Genomic DNA, 17,110 nt, shown 5'->3' with positions numbered 1-17,110 from the left:
AAAACAGCATTGTATTACAAAGTCTAAACACCGCCCCATACCACTAAATACGTTTAAAATAGTCTTACTGGAACTAGAGCCCAGCAACATTGGTGACAAAATGTATTTTTTATTATTGTTTTGAAATTATTAACATGTTAAATTGTTTTTTAAAAAGTATGTATTTAAGGAAATCTTCAAAATGTTTTGTGTGTAAATATATATTAAAAGACTGATCAAAATATATAACCAATTTGTTCATTACTGTTTAAATTATTATGTTAAAACAATGTGTACAAAGTAACATATTACGTTTGTCGAAAATTGCTGTACAATACAACTAGATTAAATGTATTATTTTAAATATTTTGAAGTAAAAAAGTTTTTTCTTCGAAATAAAAAAAACTTCTTATAATTATTGAAACATTAAAAATGATATATTAATAGAAATGTTTGGAAAATATATATAATAATACAATGTAAAAAGTGATGCTTAAAAAACTATCTTAAAAAAAGCCATTTTATACTATAGTTGGCAATAGATTTTTAATCTATAAAATAAAAAATGTAAACAAATGCTAACACTTTAGGGATATCACATTCACTAGTCCAAATTCGCATGTAACCACATTGGGGAAAGAGTTGAACTTTGGAGGGGTTCAGATTTAGTACTCCAAGGCCAAACTTCACCACATTGTGGCAAGTGTTGGACTTTGAGGGATTCAAATCTACAGTTCCAACTCCAGACGTAACCACACTGGGAAAGTTTTGGACTTTGGATTGGTGGGATTTTGAGGGAGTCAAATGTACTATTCGGACTCCAAACGTAACCCCATTGGGGAAAGGGTTGAGCTTTGGAAGGTGTGTTTGATGGGGGTGGGGGGGCAAATGTACTATTCAAACTTCAAATGTAACCACATTTGAGAAATTGTTGAACCTTGGAGGGGGTCAGATTTACTATTCCAACGCCATACCTCACCACACTGGGAAAGTATTGGACTTTAGAGGGGGTGAGATTTCGTATTCTAACTCCAAAGTTAACCGTACTGGGTAAAGTGTTGAAATTTGTTGTAGATGTGGATCAGATATACTATTCCAACTCCCAACTTAACCACACTGGGGAAAGTGTTGGACTTTTGGGAGGGAGGCACATTTTGTATTCCAACTTCAAACTAAACTACATTCAGAAATGTGTTGGACTTTTGAGGGGACCATATTTACTATTCCAACTCCAAAGTTAACTACATTGTGGCATGTGGTGGACTTTGGAGGACTGGGTTAGTAAGATTTACTACTTCAAACTTAATCACACTGGGGAAAGTGTTGGACTTTGAGGGAGGAGGCAAATTTTCTATCCCAACTCTAAACTTAACCACATCCGGAAAAGTGTTAACTATGGAGTGGGGCAGATTTACAATTCCAACTCCAATCTTCACCACATTGAAGAAAGTGTTGGACTTTGGAGGGGGCGGGACTTTGGGGGAGTCAGATTTACTATTACGACTCCAAATGTAACCTCATTGGGGAAAGTGTTAGGCTTTGGATGGGGTCTAAGGGGGGGGAAGGCAACTTTACTATTCCAACTCCAAACTTAACCACATTCGGGAAAGAACTGAATTTTGAAGGGATCATATTTACTATTCCAAATCCAAACTTCACCATATTGGGGAAAGTGCTGGCTTTTGGGGATTCAAATCTACAATTCCAACTCCAAACCTAAAAACACTTGCTAAGGGCCCGATTCCGATCTCGCTGGGAAAGCCCTATGGCCAACTCGCGCCCGTAGTGCTTTCTGACCGACTCGTGCTCCTGGGCTCCGAGCGTGCTCCTGGGCTCCAAGCGACAGAGTACGATGCGCTGCAGCGCTGATGGACTCGAGTCGCTCGGAGCCCCATTGAAGTCTATGGGAGCCTGGTGTACGTTGCATACATAGGCTCCAATAGACATAAAAACGCACGTCTCGGACAAGGGCACCCCCTGTCACGGGGAGGTCTCGGTCCCGCCCACATCGTGCATGCATGTATAGTGGGGGATCCATGGAACCCCTCCAGTGATCGAGTCGTTCGGCCTCGGGTGAAAGGGGGCCTGCTACGGACCCCTAAAGTACACTTCCCAGAGCATTTTTGAGTCAGAGGGTCCAAGTTGATCCAGCTGCTCAACACGCGCATCGTACTTGGTCGCTCGGGAATCGGACCCATTGTGCGGTGCGCGTCGATGAACTTGGAGTCGTCCGGACAGCGTCGCTGATGGGTATGAGTCGGTCAGAGCGCAAGGCTAACCTCACATTGTACTTGCTCGCTCGTAAAGCGGTATGAGTTGTCCGAAATCACACGTACGAGACGTAGTCGCTCCTGACGGATGCCGTCAGGAGCCCCTCTGACCGAGATAGGAATCGGGCCCTACGTATTGGACTTTGGCAGGGTGAGATTTCCTATTACAACTCCAAATGTAACTATTTGGGGAAAGTGTTTAACTTTGTGATGGATTTAGGCCACATTTACTATTCCAACTCCAAACTTAGCCACTCTAAAGAAAGTGTTGGACTTTTGGGGGGAGGAAAATTTAGTAGTCCAATTCCAAACTTAACCACATTCGGGAAAGTGTTCGATTTTCGAGAGGGACGTATTTACTATTCCAACTTCAAAGTTAACTACATTTTGGCACGTGGTGGACTTTGAAGGACAGGGGAGGGGCTAGTAAGATTTACTGTTCCAAATACGAACTAAACCACACTTGGGAGAGTGTTGGACTTTTCAGGAAGAGACAAATTTACTGTTCCTTCTGTAAACTTAACCACATTCAGGAAAGTGACTTTGGAGGAGGTCAGATTTACATTCAAACAACACAAAATAAAACAATACATTGAGAGTACTACCACAAGATATTTTTTAAAAAACTAATTTTTACTATAACTTTCAGATATATAAATGTAAATAATTTCAGAAAAATTTATTTTTAAAAAGTAACAATTTTTTAAATCATGTAATACAATGACATAAATTAAAAACCCTAATGTAAAAAGAATGCACAGGTTACAAAAGCACACTTAATTAGAAACAATCATCATATTAAAATTGATTAGCTCTAATTATTTTATTTTTAAAAATTGAAAATAATTTTAATATCAAATAAGAAATGTTTTCATTACAATTACATTTAAAAAACTACTAAGTTAAGATTTAAATGGTACAGCAATATTAAATTGGCATTAAAAAATAAATATAAACATTTGAATTTTCTATAAATAAAAAACAAACAATATATGAAAAAATATAATTGAAGAAAAAATCATTTATTTTGGAAATGTTCTAAAATTAAAAAGAGAAATGAACACTTTTAAACATAACAAACATACTAAATTAAAATGTTTAAATTATTCCACACCCTATTCCTCTATAATTCCAACATCCTGCTCCTGAAATCATTATACAATATTTTAAAACAAATATAATATATTAAAAAATACATAAAATATTCCTAAAATGATATGTATTATAATGATATTACACACAATATTATATTTACCAATAATATTACAAAATACAAAAAAAACCTATAATCTTACCTGCTATATTCTTACCCAAGATTTTTTTGTTTAACAATCTTATTTCTGCAAGGTTTTGTCAGAACAGCAAATGAACATCCTTCAACAAGAGTGTGTCTATATGTATGTTTATGAAACTTTTTTAAAGGAGACATATGGTTAGGTGTTCAGAAGTAAAAAGTAGAAAATGTTAAAAACCCATATAAGTGCCAGTAGCAGGGTCATGATGGCTACGGTATAAACCTCCAAACTACTGAAATTCTCTCTAAACCAGTGTTCATGATTGCACACATGATGTCATACATACGACCATAAATTTAATCATCTATGACATACTTACTGAAAGCAGACCTCCAGGCACTGCACCCAGGTCCCACGTGGACAAAACTCATTGCAGTGAGGCTTTCAAACAGACCCTGAGCTCATTGATATGTTTTGGGGTGTTGGTGGCCAGTACCCACGTGGACACAACCCAATGATAACAGGCATTGGCTGTGCATATGAGGGAGGGGGTGTGTATAATCACAAAATGGGGTTAATTAGCTTCATAGATCCAGAATAATCTCTATGAATCCTGCATTATCTGCCACAAGATATTTTCGCCAGAGGGGTAGTATTTGCACCTCTGGGACCTTCCCCACAACCCAGCTATGGTCAGAAAAGATCCCTAACCCCTTACACTGTTCACACAATGGGCCCAATTCACAAACGTAAAGTTAGATCAAAGTCTAACTTAACTACTTTTTGGAATTCACAAAGGTAAGTTACTACTAGTAAAGATAGACTTTTGGTCTAAGCTTACCTTTGAGAATACCGAAAAGTAGTAAACTTACACAAAAGTGTAAGTTTCCCTTTGTGAATCGGGCCCAATATATTTTTGTTTCTCAGATCTGGATCTTCAGGTCCACAATGGTTGCCAGACACAGTCAGCTCCTTGAGCTTTGCAAATGCATATTTGGGAAGCACATGCATAGAAAATGGTGGATCTTACGATTTACAAAACTGAAGCAGCGCTTGAGATCCTACTGAAAAAGTGGTGCCCTTTTTCTATTTTGGGGGTAGAGATCTAACCCTGAGACTCCACACATCCTCCATAGGGTCATGGGATCCTCCCACCTGTTTTCCACTATGAAGGAAATGCAGGTATTCAAGCAGGTATTAATGGATCCCTTGCAATATGTCATTGTAGCCTTAACAAAAATCACGTCTAGACTATCAGATTGTGAGGATCTACCATTCCTTCGGAGGCTCCATGGATCGTGAATGGAAAGGAGGAAAGAAATTGGATTTGTAGCCCTCCGATTCTCCTTAAATCGGCCAGATCCATGGATTAGCTGAAGAAAAATAGTTGATATTTCTATTAATGTAATCCTCCAAACCCTTTCCAAAACCTTTTTGTAATGCAGATACAGAAAAAACTACTGGGCAGATTTACATCCAACCTACAAAAGCCACTGTTCTGAGTAAGGTTCTAGTTTCATGCCAAGTTTGTTGTCATTCCATTCAGCACTGTTTGCTGCAGCAAAGAGCAAATATTCTTATAAAAATTTAAATGTTATGTTAAAATATTTATAGAGCGCATGGCTGTCCCAGCAATGGGGTGTCCCCGCTCTAAAGGCAGCAGGGTGGAGTGGGTGGGCAGAGGCAACTAATGATCAGAGAATAGCCAAGTCTTCACGGCCCTTCTAAAGGCCCAGTGGTGCATCGGGTGGGAAGAGGCAGGGAGTTCCAAAGGATAGGCGTGATCGCCTTCATAGAGCACCCTCCAGCACTGACCATTCATACCCGGAACACCCGTGCCAGATGGAGATCCACTGAGCGCAAGGCACGGGCAGGTACGTAAGAAAGACACAGATCACTCCGAATCGCAGGGCAGAGACCTGAAAGAATTTTGTGAGCGATACAAAGAGCTTTAAAGTGAATTCTTTGATCTATTGGCAGCCAGTGTAGCCAGTGGAGAAGACCAGAGACAGGGCTGTGCACAGGAAGTGCGAACAGAGTACGGGCTGCGGCATTCTGGGCATGCTGTAGCCTTTTGATCACTGACTTGTTAGAGCCAAGGAGCAGCACGTTGCAGTTGTCCAGCCTAGCCAGGACAGGATATTGGACAATCATCTGATGAGTGTGAGAATCAAGGAGTCCTAAAATGGCCTTTAGGCCCTGAAACAGTCTGAAACAGGTGCCTGCTACTGATTTAGCGTGGGCATCAAAGGAGAGGGTGCTATCCACCCAGACATCCAGGTTCTTAACAACAGGTTTAGGAAGGGGGTTGAGCCAAGGGCGGGAGGCCACCAATGGCTACCCCAAAGGTAAGGGTCCATACCCAAGCCAAGGATTTCTGATTTAGTGGAGTTCAATTGAAGACAATTGGCCGATATCCAATCGGAAATGGCGGTCAGGTCCTCTTGAAATTTCACAGAGTCCTGACTAGGATCATTAAAGAAGGAGAGCACCAGCTGTGTTTCTTCTCCATATGACACCAAGGAGATGTTACGAGCTTTTGCTACCAGAGCCAATAGCCGGATGTAGCTATTGAACAGGGTAGGACGCAATACTGAGCCCTAGGGGGTGCCTCAGCATAGAGGGTGGATACGGGAATGGAACGGTAGAGAAATGACTTGTAAAGTCCTATTGGCCAAGAAGAATGAAAACCAGGAGAGGGCTTTGCCACCAATGCTGATCTCCCGCAGCAGGTGCAGTAGGATCTTGTGGGAGACCGTCTCGAATGCTGCGCTAAGATCCCTCAGAATCAGAACCGAGATTCTTCCCTTGTCCAGAGAGTCCTGCAGCTGCTCAGTGACCGCAAGCAGAGTAGACTCCGTACTACGCCAAGGCCTGAAACCATTTTGAGAGGGGTCCAGAATCGAATTGAGTTCCAGTAACTGAGTTAAAATAGTGTTTACAAACGATTCCGTCATTTTAGCAAGGAACGGGAGCAGGGAAATCAGACAGAGATTTTCAGGCCTGGAAGCCTCTAATGTAGGTTTTTTCAGCAGAGGGATAACTTTGGAATGTTTCCAAGATTCCGGGATCGACGCAGAGTATAGAGACAGATTGGTCAGTTCCAGACACCCTGGTATGAGACATCGCTGGAACTTTATAAAGAGTTCAGGTTTGAGAGGATCATCCAGAGACCCGGACTTTACCTTGGTAAACAAGGCTGCGAGGGCTTCAAAGGAGATAGGAGGAAAGGAAGAAAGAGAGTGGATCGCAAAGCCAGAGGGAGACCCCATAAGGGGATCCGGATCTAAACTCCCGATACGCTTGACCTTGCTGAAGAAGAATTTTGCCAGTACCTCACACTAAGAGTTAGAAGATATGATGCTATCTGGGACTGGAGGGGATTTCACCATGTCTTTTAGGAGAGGAAAAATAGTTTTCGTGGAGTTGTTACTCGTGTTTATTTTATTAGCAAAATATGCGGCCCTGGCCTTCTGGACCAGTTTATGATAGGCCTTGATCGAGTTTCTGTACCTTGATTTGGCTATGGTATCATAGGACTATCTTCAGGCTCATTCTAGGACCTTACAGTTCTTCCTCACTAAAGTCAAGAACTCATCGAACCAGGCGTGGGACTGCATAATGTTAGGATAGGTCAATGTGGCCGGAATACACTTGTCCAGTGCTTGAGTGACCCAGCCCAGAAAGGAGCTGTTGGTTGCCTCGATATTAGTGGACAGGTCAGGTCGCTGAGTGCCTAGGGCAACCCAGAAGGAGGCAGGATCTAGTTTGTGCCAAGATTGTTTATTCAAGGGATTGCGGTGGGGCTGTGATTTAGAGCCTGCTAGACAAATAAGTAAAGAAATAAGGGAGTGGCTGGTCCATGTTATAGGGAGGGGAGCTTGAACCTCTAAGGACAGAATGTTGGGAAAAACGGGGTCGAGAAGATGGTCAACAAGGTGCGTGGGCCCCGGGACCAGTTGAGGCAGTTGGCAGACTCCATGTCACCTAAGAAGTTGTGGATATCAGGATCACAGTGTGATTCCAGCTGAAGATTCAGGTCGCCTAATATGTTGAAATTGACTGTATTCAGTTCCAATGTGGTAACAGCATTGGCCGAAGCTCCTCAAATGCTTTGGACGGGCATGGTGGACGGTAGATTAGCCGCCCAGAAAATCTGAAATTGTCCGTCAGAGCAATTTTAAAAAGTGCGCTTTCGCAGTCGGAGATGCTTTCTGGGATGAGTCTACAGGCTTAGGCAGCTTTAGATGGTTGCAATGCTTTTTTTTCACTCCCCTTTATATTTCTTCTCGTTTGATGGATATGCACTAAACCTGACATAATGAAACTTAGTTGAATGCACTCATGGTGTGCAAAACCATAGGTAGATTTGTCTAACCAAAATATTAACAAGGTCAAAATATTACTATAAGTACAGAGGACACAGACTTCCCAGTACCCTGATTTCTGGAGTCCTCAGTTGTCAGTGGTGCCCCCATTTCTGAGACATTGCAGAGCCATAGATACACAAGCGAGTCCTGGCACAGTGTGCAGTTGTACGCAATGGACAGCCCAAATAAATACTTTACACATTTGAAACAGATGTTAAGAGACAGAATGTGCTGAATCCTAAAGCAGTGAAGCTGGATGAGTTATAATGTCCCTTCAGATTGCGGTGAAGCGATGCAAGAGTATGGAATAGGATAAGTAGCTGCGTTTATAATAGACTTAATGCATAATGCTCAATTCTCAACAAATACATTGAAGCATCAGGTATTGGTAGTAGTTTGTCCTGCTGGCTGCTCTTCATTTGTCAATATATTTGTCTGTTTCAGACGGAATCAAAATTACCTGGACATCCTGCGCTCCTTGGCCATCGGAGACCGGAAGCTGAGTGTCTTTGACATCTCCCTGAGGTTCAACCACCTCTTCTGGTTTGGAGACCTAAACTACCGCCTGGACATGGAGGTGCAGGTACCTCTCCCAGGGCTCCGATGGAGTAAAGTGCGGGAATAAAGGCCATCAAGTGTGTTGAAAGATGTTTCATTTCCTTTTTAGGTCTGGCCTTGGCAGCGCATGCGCTGCATGCGCTGTCTCAGCGAGGCCTAAAGTAATCTGTATGTTGGGTGAAATTTCATGTTATTTGTCTTTCCGCTTGCTATTGGCTTAGTTGTGGCAGTGTTGTTGTAATGTCTTTTTCTGTTGGCTGTTGGTGATTTTCTAACTTCCGTGTAGTCCAGAGACAGCGGCGCCTAACTACTGTGTTATTTCACTCTGCTTGCACTTCTTTCAGTGTCATCTGTTTTGCATGGTGTAGTCTTTCTTTGTAATTGGAGATTTTCGAGCATGCTGGATTCCCCCACCTCCCTTCTGCTCGATGGGCTCCTGTGCGCCATGTGGATCAAACAAAGCCGTGCAGCAGCTTACTCACACGCGCCACTGTGTCTCGCCTTCATACATTTCCTGTGTATTCTGAGCCGAGTTGTGTTCTGCGCTGGCCCTTTAATTCCCCGGGCTCTACACGGCTGGTGACGCCCTCTTTCACTTTCCATGGGAGCCTGGTGTAGCGCGAAGGCCGGCTGTTCATTGCTGCTTGCCCCGCTGCTTCACCGTTGTTTTCCGTTGTCTTGCGGGGGTGCAGGCTCGGCACCGAGGCAGTTTCTTTAATTGTTGTCGGTGGACAGGCCTTCGTTACCAACGGTAAAAAGATCTAATATTACTTGAATTTCTATTAGCTCAACCTCGCACAGCTTATAGATTTTACAATAAAACCACTCAGAGAGGCTCCTGCTCGCAACAGACCAAAATAAATGGCTGCAGTTGCTCGGGCTGCAGAGGGCAAAGGTTGGCAGAGGGATGACTTAATCCTGTTGTTTCATATGATTTTGCTGCCCCTCTCGGTCTTCCATTAGTGGCGGTTACAAGTACACCGGAGGCACATCTCTTATGCTGAAGGACTATTATGAACCTAAGGGGGGCTGGAGTGATTTGCCTACAGTTTTTGGCCCTCTACAGTTTTACTCCGGCATTGGTGCATCCTAACTAGATTTCCAACCAGTTCTTCTTTAAAATGCATTTAGATATCCTTAAATAAAATTTAAAAAAACACAGCATCTTACCCTGAAACTTACAAATGGCTGACTCTCATGCTTACAGTTACGTACCCATCAAGAATTTATGTGGCATCATGCGCACACCATAACTAGGAAAATCTACGCTGTTTTTTGCCAAGTGTTGCTATATAATAGTTTTTTCACGAGCCTGACAGCGCCCATAAAAATCCTGGGCTTTCTATATCAACAGTCCTCTTTGTACTAAGTTATTAAACATTAATCTAGATGAGCTGGAAAGGAGGCGCTCTGCCCAGAGCTAGCTCTCTACCAGGAGACCCATAGCTGCGTAAAAACGATATTAAGTTAGCGGGGCCAAACGGAGGGCAGTGCCAGGCTCAAGTGAAACTCCGCATCTGTGCACTTTTCTCGTAGCATCAGCAGGATGGACGGAAATAAATGTGTTTGTTGATTACAGCGTGCAGCTGTGGACGCGGCTGCATGGGAGTTGTATAAGATTGAAGCAAATTTGTTCCGAGACTAAAATATTGAGCTTTCCTCCAGTCAGCAGTCTCTGGAATCTTACTGTCGAAAACTTTATCTCGTTGTAACCTTACCTGGGGTGATTTTCATTTGCAGCTGCCTTGTTCGGCCGTTCATCCCGAACAGAATAGAAACAAGCATTTACAATGCAATGGTCTCGGCATTGTTAAAGTTAGAGCTATTGCCATTGCTCATGACATTATTTTTGTTTATGTTTTTGTTTTTAAAACATTTAAAGAAATGGCATTGTTATTTACAATGTCAATCCCATTCAGCTGACTAGATGCCAACGCGTCACCCTGTTCCTCACAATGATGTATATGAAACCGGCCGTTGGTGCTGCTATATCTCAATATCCCAACATGCTTCCTGTTGTCAGATATCCTTGCCTGCTTCCCATTCCTCATCACTTTTGTCACCGAATATGGGGGGGCGGGGTCACTTGACAGACATGACTAAGAGACATGGCCTCACCAGCAATTGTATGTAGGACCCTGCAACGCCATCCTTGAGCCAATGAAGACTGCTGGATGGAACCAGCGTGCTCAAATGCCGAGACGTGTTCATGAGGCAACGAGCCGGTGCTGTACAAGATATATGAATAAACAGGTCCGTTTTTTACCATAAATGACTGCAAAATGAGAGCCACTCTCTCCAGAAAAAGCAGGCCAAGGTGACATTTTGGTAATGCCAGGGTGATCCTGCATATTTTTGGGCATTTCACATTATGCTTGTTGCGTAAAATTCCCGAAAGTATGCCATTATGTCATGTTGCATAATTTCAAGTCTGTTCGGTTAAAAATCCTACTGTGAGATCGCGAGCGTAACATGAACGAACAAAACACGAGCTGCTGCTGTTTGCGCCACTTATGGATTTGGCACTACTTTCTGGGCGTGAAATGCATTCACAATGGACAAGAGGGCGCATTTAAAGCACTAAATGCAAGATTTCCATTTTGCATAATTTTTCTAAAATTTTGTGCGATTAAGCAGTCTAAATTGTGTGAATTTTGCACACCCCTTCCTGATCACACAAGTGCCCTCCGACACTGCTTCTTTCTTATTATCCCCCTTTCGCCTGTCTCCTTTCATCTGTTGTCTCATATAATCGCACTGCCCTCAAGATGCCCCTTCCATCAGGCTTCTACAACTTGTTTACCCTCAGGTCACCCGATGCCTCTCCTTACCTCTGGTAAACCCCTCGCCCACGTTTCCTGGACCAGCCAACACTCGACCCCTGGCCTGCTTAATAATCGTTGACAAGCGGCCTTAAATCATGTGAAACCTTCAGCCACTGTAAGATTTGTAATCAAGGACAGTCTGCATTCTGGGACTTGTAGTTGAGCCTTTACTGTTACAACTTTGTGAGTAAATAGTCATGGTTGCAATACTGAACGACAGTGTGGCCTAACGCCAGAGATGCCTACGCTGCTGACTTTGGAATTGGGGATCCAGGATCGAGTCTCAGCGCCTGTGCAACATCCTGTGATTGCGGCCAAATCCCTTTTTCTCCCATGCCTACAAAAATGAATATGCGCGTAACTGGTGCTCGTGTAAAGCGCTCCAATACCTTTGTCTCAAGTTCACGCTATATAAAAACTGCAACAACAAAAAATATGCTGCAGGCTACAAAGTCATAACTATCTAATTCTGAAGGTGTAAGCAGGGCATGGGACCCCTCGAGAGCGATAGGGAGCAGGTGCCCCAGTCCCCTCCCCAGGTCGTTGTAACCCCCAACCATGTTTGCCACCTTCTCCCCCCGACTGCAGGCCGCCGCCCCTCACCTGCTCTCCATCCCATACAAGATCCTCTTCACCTCCTGCAGCTCCCGCTCAGGAAGGTGCTTCTCCAGGGGCCGTTCCACCGACTCCAGCTCTGCAGCCATGGCGAGGCACTCAGGGGGCTCAGTAGCCCTACAGCCAAGAGTGTGAGTCGAGGGCAGGGGGCGGAGCCACAGGAGGGAAATGGAGAACCCCTGGGGGGTCACTCGGGGAGAGGCGGGCACGGGGAAGAGAGGGGTGACAACACGAGAGCTCAAGAGGGAGAGAGAGACGGGGACAAGGGTCAGAAAGCCTCGCGCTGAAAGTAAAAAAAAATGTCAACACTATTATCCGTATGCAGCGCGTTTATTCGCGCTGCAACTTTACCTGACGATTGCTGCACCGACCCTGCGGCTCCGATGAGAACTCCTGGCCAAAAGTATGTGGTGCTCCACCCTGGGGTCTATGGCCTTTCCTGTGGCCCGGTGGAGTGCTGCTGAACTGGTGTGACGGCTCACGCGAGCCCGTGGTCTGACCCCGCCCACTGGGCCTCGCGCTGTGTCGCAGTAGACACTGGCGGCTGCTGTTCGAACTGCGGGAGCCACACGATTGCCCCCATACTGTGCCTGCATTGCCCGGAAACTTATCAGTGGTGACCTGTGGCCCTGCTTGGGAACCGGACACTCCTCCGATCTGCTCCCCTGCAGAGGTAGCGGTGTGCTCTATTTACAGGCATTAGAAAAGAGGCTGGCAGGCTGCGGTGCACTTAGCTGAGCCCGGACACGTGGTGGAGTAGCACGCTTGTCATCATACTGTGCCTGCATTGCCTGGAACGTATTTAGTGGTAACCTGTGGCCCAGTTTGAGGGCCAGACGCTCGCTCCCCCGGCCTGCTCCCCTGCGGCATTGAAATCGGTTAGGCGGGCTATGGTGAGTGACGCACCGGGACTGTGTTCTTGCTGCGCTGCTGAGGGTGGCCGACGTTGGGGACTGCTGGGGGCCCCCCGCGGCGGCTACCTACACAGCGGTATCTGCCTTTTGTGCCACGGCGGAGGCTCGAAGAGTGGCGGCGCTGAGCGGCTGTTTCTGTTTCTGGGAGCCGGAAATGAAGGTGCCCTGAGCTGAGCCTTGCTGCCTTTCTCCGATTTGAAGCAGAAATGCCTCGGAGAAAGGCAGCGGTGTTTTTGGATTCGGGGGTGTGTTTTCGGATTCGGGGGCGTTTAAACACGCCCAGCGGAAAGCAACGAAAAAAACGCCCCCTAATCCGAAAAGGACGGGGCCTGTTCGGAGTGACAAACCTCTTCTCCAATGGCTGGCCAGCATTCAAGAGGCAAGCCAATGGAGAAGAGGAGAGAAGAGGGGCGGGTTCAAGCCCCTCTTCTCCTAGTCATTAAATCTCGCGAGCGAGACTGCGCAAGCGCAGCCTTCGCTAGCCGAGACCTAAAAAGACTGCGCTGAGCTTGACACTCACTTTAATAAAGACAAAAGAACCTCAGAGGATTAGCATTTTAATTCATCCTCCTTACCCTCTGGACAAAAGAGTCGTAGGTTTCATTACAGTACAGTCCAGTCACAGTCTCTAGATGCATTTAGCGGCTTGCCCTCTTTTTATTCACTACGAATTGTAATTGCATTCTTCTGGAGAGGAGCCTGCCCTTGACAGGCAAATGTAAACAGAAGGAATTAGCATTTTCACGCATAAGGCGTTCTTTAAAAATATTTTACTGGCATGCACCAAGCAGAGCAGGGCGGAGACTGTTCTCCATCACAACACGATATTGTTTTCATTTTCTGTTCCTGAAAGTCAAATACAGGCAGACGTCCACGTATTTATGAGCCAGCGTTTTCTGAAAGAGCATCGCCACGCCGGATTCATGGCTGCTTGATATATTCTGCCACATAGTTTCGCGTGCTTTTTTTTCGTACCAATTGAAAATCGAATATGGGAAATTCATTTATTTTCTTTGGAGAGCTTTTCTGTACTTTAACTCCGATGTCGAAACGGCGTGTACAACTTTCGTGTACCTATTTACACAAAGGGCACGTGGCTGTAAATGCTGGAAGAAGTGCATCGCTGGTTGTAGCACAAACTACTTATAATACAAATTAATGGTATAATATAAAATGAAGGATATATGAACAAGTTCTCTTTCAGTTACCATAATTTTAAAAGCATTATTTTCGAGGAGACCAAATGGATTTATGGCCTCGCACCAATACTACCAAAATTTGACATCGGAATTTAGAACATAAAATGGATTCGGCTACTCAAAATATGCCCTCTCTAGTGTAAATGGGTATTCTCTTATGTTATGAATATGTGTCAGCTTCAGTGAGCTATGGTTGAATGTTCTGAAATTTTTGGGTGTTTCACAGGTGAACTGTAAGACTTTAAGACACCTCTTAAATAGCCTCATAGGGTCGTTGACATGCTATTGTTCAGCAGAAGTATATCGTTAAGTTTTTAATGTGTTCTGACAAGTGTTACTGAGCGTGGCCCCTGTCATATTCCTCTACAGATTATCTTCCATTTCCTGTCAAATTATTGCCTGCTCCACAACTGTATTTTTTTTAGGTCAAGCCCGGGCAGCGCATGTGCTGCTCTGAAAGGCATGCTGTATTCGAGTATGGACTTGAAGCTCCGCCCACTCTCCGCACATATTTTTCATTAGCTTGTATCGTTGTCCTTTGTAAATGCTGGCTTCTGATTCGTTGATAGGCTTGTTAGTCCCTCCCTAGTACCTCATAGTCTTCATTTGTAACCTCCCATGAGGACTGGCCCTTTTACTTCTGTTGTTACACGGTATTTCTTATTTAGTCTGTAAGCACTATTTTCTTTAATGAGTTTCTCCTACTGCAGGCATAACAAGCTTTCCAGCAACATTCAGCGCGCCATGGGCGCTTTCACTTTCCAAGCAGCCCGGGACAATGGCTGCTGATTTTTTTTAGTGAAATAGGTCACACATTTACAAGAGTTTGAGCTATTGGCATTGTAAATGACAATGCCTTTTATGTATGTGTTAATTATCAAAACAGATAAATAACTGGCATTGTTATATGCAATGCCAATAGCTTTAACTCTCACAAATGCGAGACCTATTGCATTGCAAATGCTTGTTTATATTTTCATCAGGGATTGGTCTTTTCAGTCATGGTGATAGGGTTATTAAGACCTATTTCACAGTATCTGCAGGTTAAGAACCAAAACATAATAACTGCTTACTAATACAATTGTTTGATAAACCTATAAAGAATCAGAAAAGATGAAAAAGCTAAGTATTTTATCATTCTGCATAGAAATATATTCTGGCTTGAATGCATGTAAGATCCTGTTGGGGGGTGGGGGGTGTCAGGACAGGTAAGGATGACTGAGCTACAAATGTCGTTGAGGTTGTTTTCCTCTCATGTCCTGGTGTCTGTCCTGCTATGGCTCTACAACCTGTACACGTTGTCTGCACTTTCAGGATTTCGAGAGTAAGTAAAGACTTCTCAAGGAGAGAGTGTGTGGGCAGAGACTCAGAACTCAAGTCAATCAACAAATGCAATAACATTCTGTTCGGTCCAGTGTTTGTCATAGAAAGAGAGATCCAGTTCCATAGCAACATGAAATGTTACACACAGTAATAGCTGCAAGGTTCTACAATACTACAGACAAGTGTCAGTGCATAGGGGCCCTCGCCCTCTACAGCGTCCTGGTTCAGTTGCGCAGTTCTCGTCCAGCAGCAGTCTCGCACAGTGACTGCAGCTCCCAGCCTCCTACAATCGAAGGAGGCTCATGGCGAGAATCCACTCGAGTCTGGGTGCTTGAGTTATAGAAACAATCTCCCAGTGCTGGACCTCGCAGGACAGTTCATTTTGTGTCTTGTCATCGAGCTGGTTCAGCACGTGCTACATCTTTTAATCCAGTCCTAATGCAAGGCACAGTCTCCCAGAAAGACCTTGGGGCTCATTACGATGGCGGACAGACCTGAGTACGCACACCATCGTTGCGGTGTGTGGGACCACCTGCCAGACATGCGGCGGTCCCACCACTGCAATTAGGATGCGCCCGCCATACTGGCAGGCGCATCCAGGGAATTTAACATTGTGGACGGTGCTGCTGGCCGCAGCACCGTACGCAATGTTAAATAGCAATGCTGTGCATTTCCCTGCACTACGTGGCAAGCACGATGCGGTGCGTGCCACGCAGTGCAGGGAAATATAGGGGGGTACCATAGGTACCCCCCCAGTGCACAGATACAGCCCCTCAACACAAGGGGGGCCCACTACGGGCCCCCGAATCTGTTTCCGCCTGTCTTTTCGCTGTGGGATGACCGCCATGAAACGACAGGCGGAAAGGGATATCATAATCCCTACTGCGTGCCTGCAAGGCACCGCCGCAATAATAGTTGGATTGGTTGATGATGATTTAGAACCAGCTAAAACACATTTCAAGATTTTGATCTTACCTCCCTCAATAAATCATGGTTTCATTTCTTGTTAATTAATATCTGTTTATCTAATAATCATAAGAGTTTAAAGTGGCATTTTAGAAAGTTTATATCAATTTTCATGTAAATCACAGAACACCATATTTACCTAATCTGGCTATCTGACGTCCTCTAAGTCATTTGCTTAGCGGGATCATATTGTCAGTCGTTCGGTCAATAGCAAATCAGGGTTCTTTGCTCAGCACGCTACAGACCCAAAGGATGGGAAGGTCCAGAGACGTGCAAGCATTTACCAATGCCCATAGGTTTCGTGAAGTTCGCAGTTCATCAGATGATGGGCAGTGTGAGACCGGCCTCACGGCGTATGCCCTCCCGATCATCCAGCCAACCTGCAACCACCCCCAAGACACGGCATCTCCGACTCCGGCCGCCCCAGCCACACAGACCCGAGGGCCGGCCAGAGCCCCCAACAGACTCGACACCCTACCACGCATGTCCGACCGAGGGAGCGGGAACCCCCGAGCCAGACCAAGAGGCGCCAGCCCAGTCACACCTCGGGTCGCCTTCCCCCGGGAGGACTCGATCGGCCACCAGGCCCCTGGGGAGCAGGCGCCTTGCCTGCCGAGCGTCTGGGGTCCCTCCCAGACCCACCTGAAAAGACCAAAGAAACGAGCGGCAGGAAATCCCGCCGAACCCCCTCAGTCACCCAAGGCCCCTCTCTGCGAGGACTCCGGACTTCAAAGGGCAGGGGGAGTATAATAAGGGGTGCCGGAGGAACGAATGGCAGAGAAGACCTGGAACCATCGAAGCCTGCTGACGCTGTCACGGCTCCCGAATACCGAACCACCTGGGCCTGCTGAGTGAC

At 45.1% G+C, this 17,110-nt stretch overlaps 1 protein-coding gene across 2 annotated transcripts in view; it reads left to right on the top strand.

Moving 5' to 3' along the window:
• Nucleotides 1-17,110, top strand: part of LOC146829678 (phosphatidylinositol 3,4,5-trisphosphate 5-phosphatase 2-like) — a 737,141-nt gene that overhangs the window by 546,088 nt on the left and 173,943 nt on the right. For both annotated transcript variants that reach the window (XM_085608354.1, XM_085608353.1), the window contains exon 16: nt 8,299-8,437. In XM_085608354.1, coding sequence (XP_085464480.1) covers nt 8,299-8,437 — 139 coding nt within the window. The remainder of the gene's footprint in view (nt 1-8,298; nt 8,438-17,110) is intronic.

Source organism: Triturus cristatus, chromosome 5_2, assembly GCF_964204655.1.
Source record: "Triturus cristatus chromosome 5_2, aTriCri1.1, whole genome shotgun sequence".
NCBI classification, from domain to species: Eukaryota; Metazoa; Chordata; class Amphibia; order Caudata; family Salamandridae; genus Triturus; species Triturus cristatus.
Note: the sequence above shows the minus strand (reverse complement) of the source record. Positions and strands in the feature narration are given on the sequence as shown.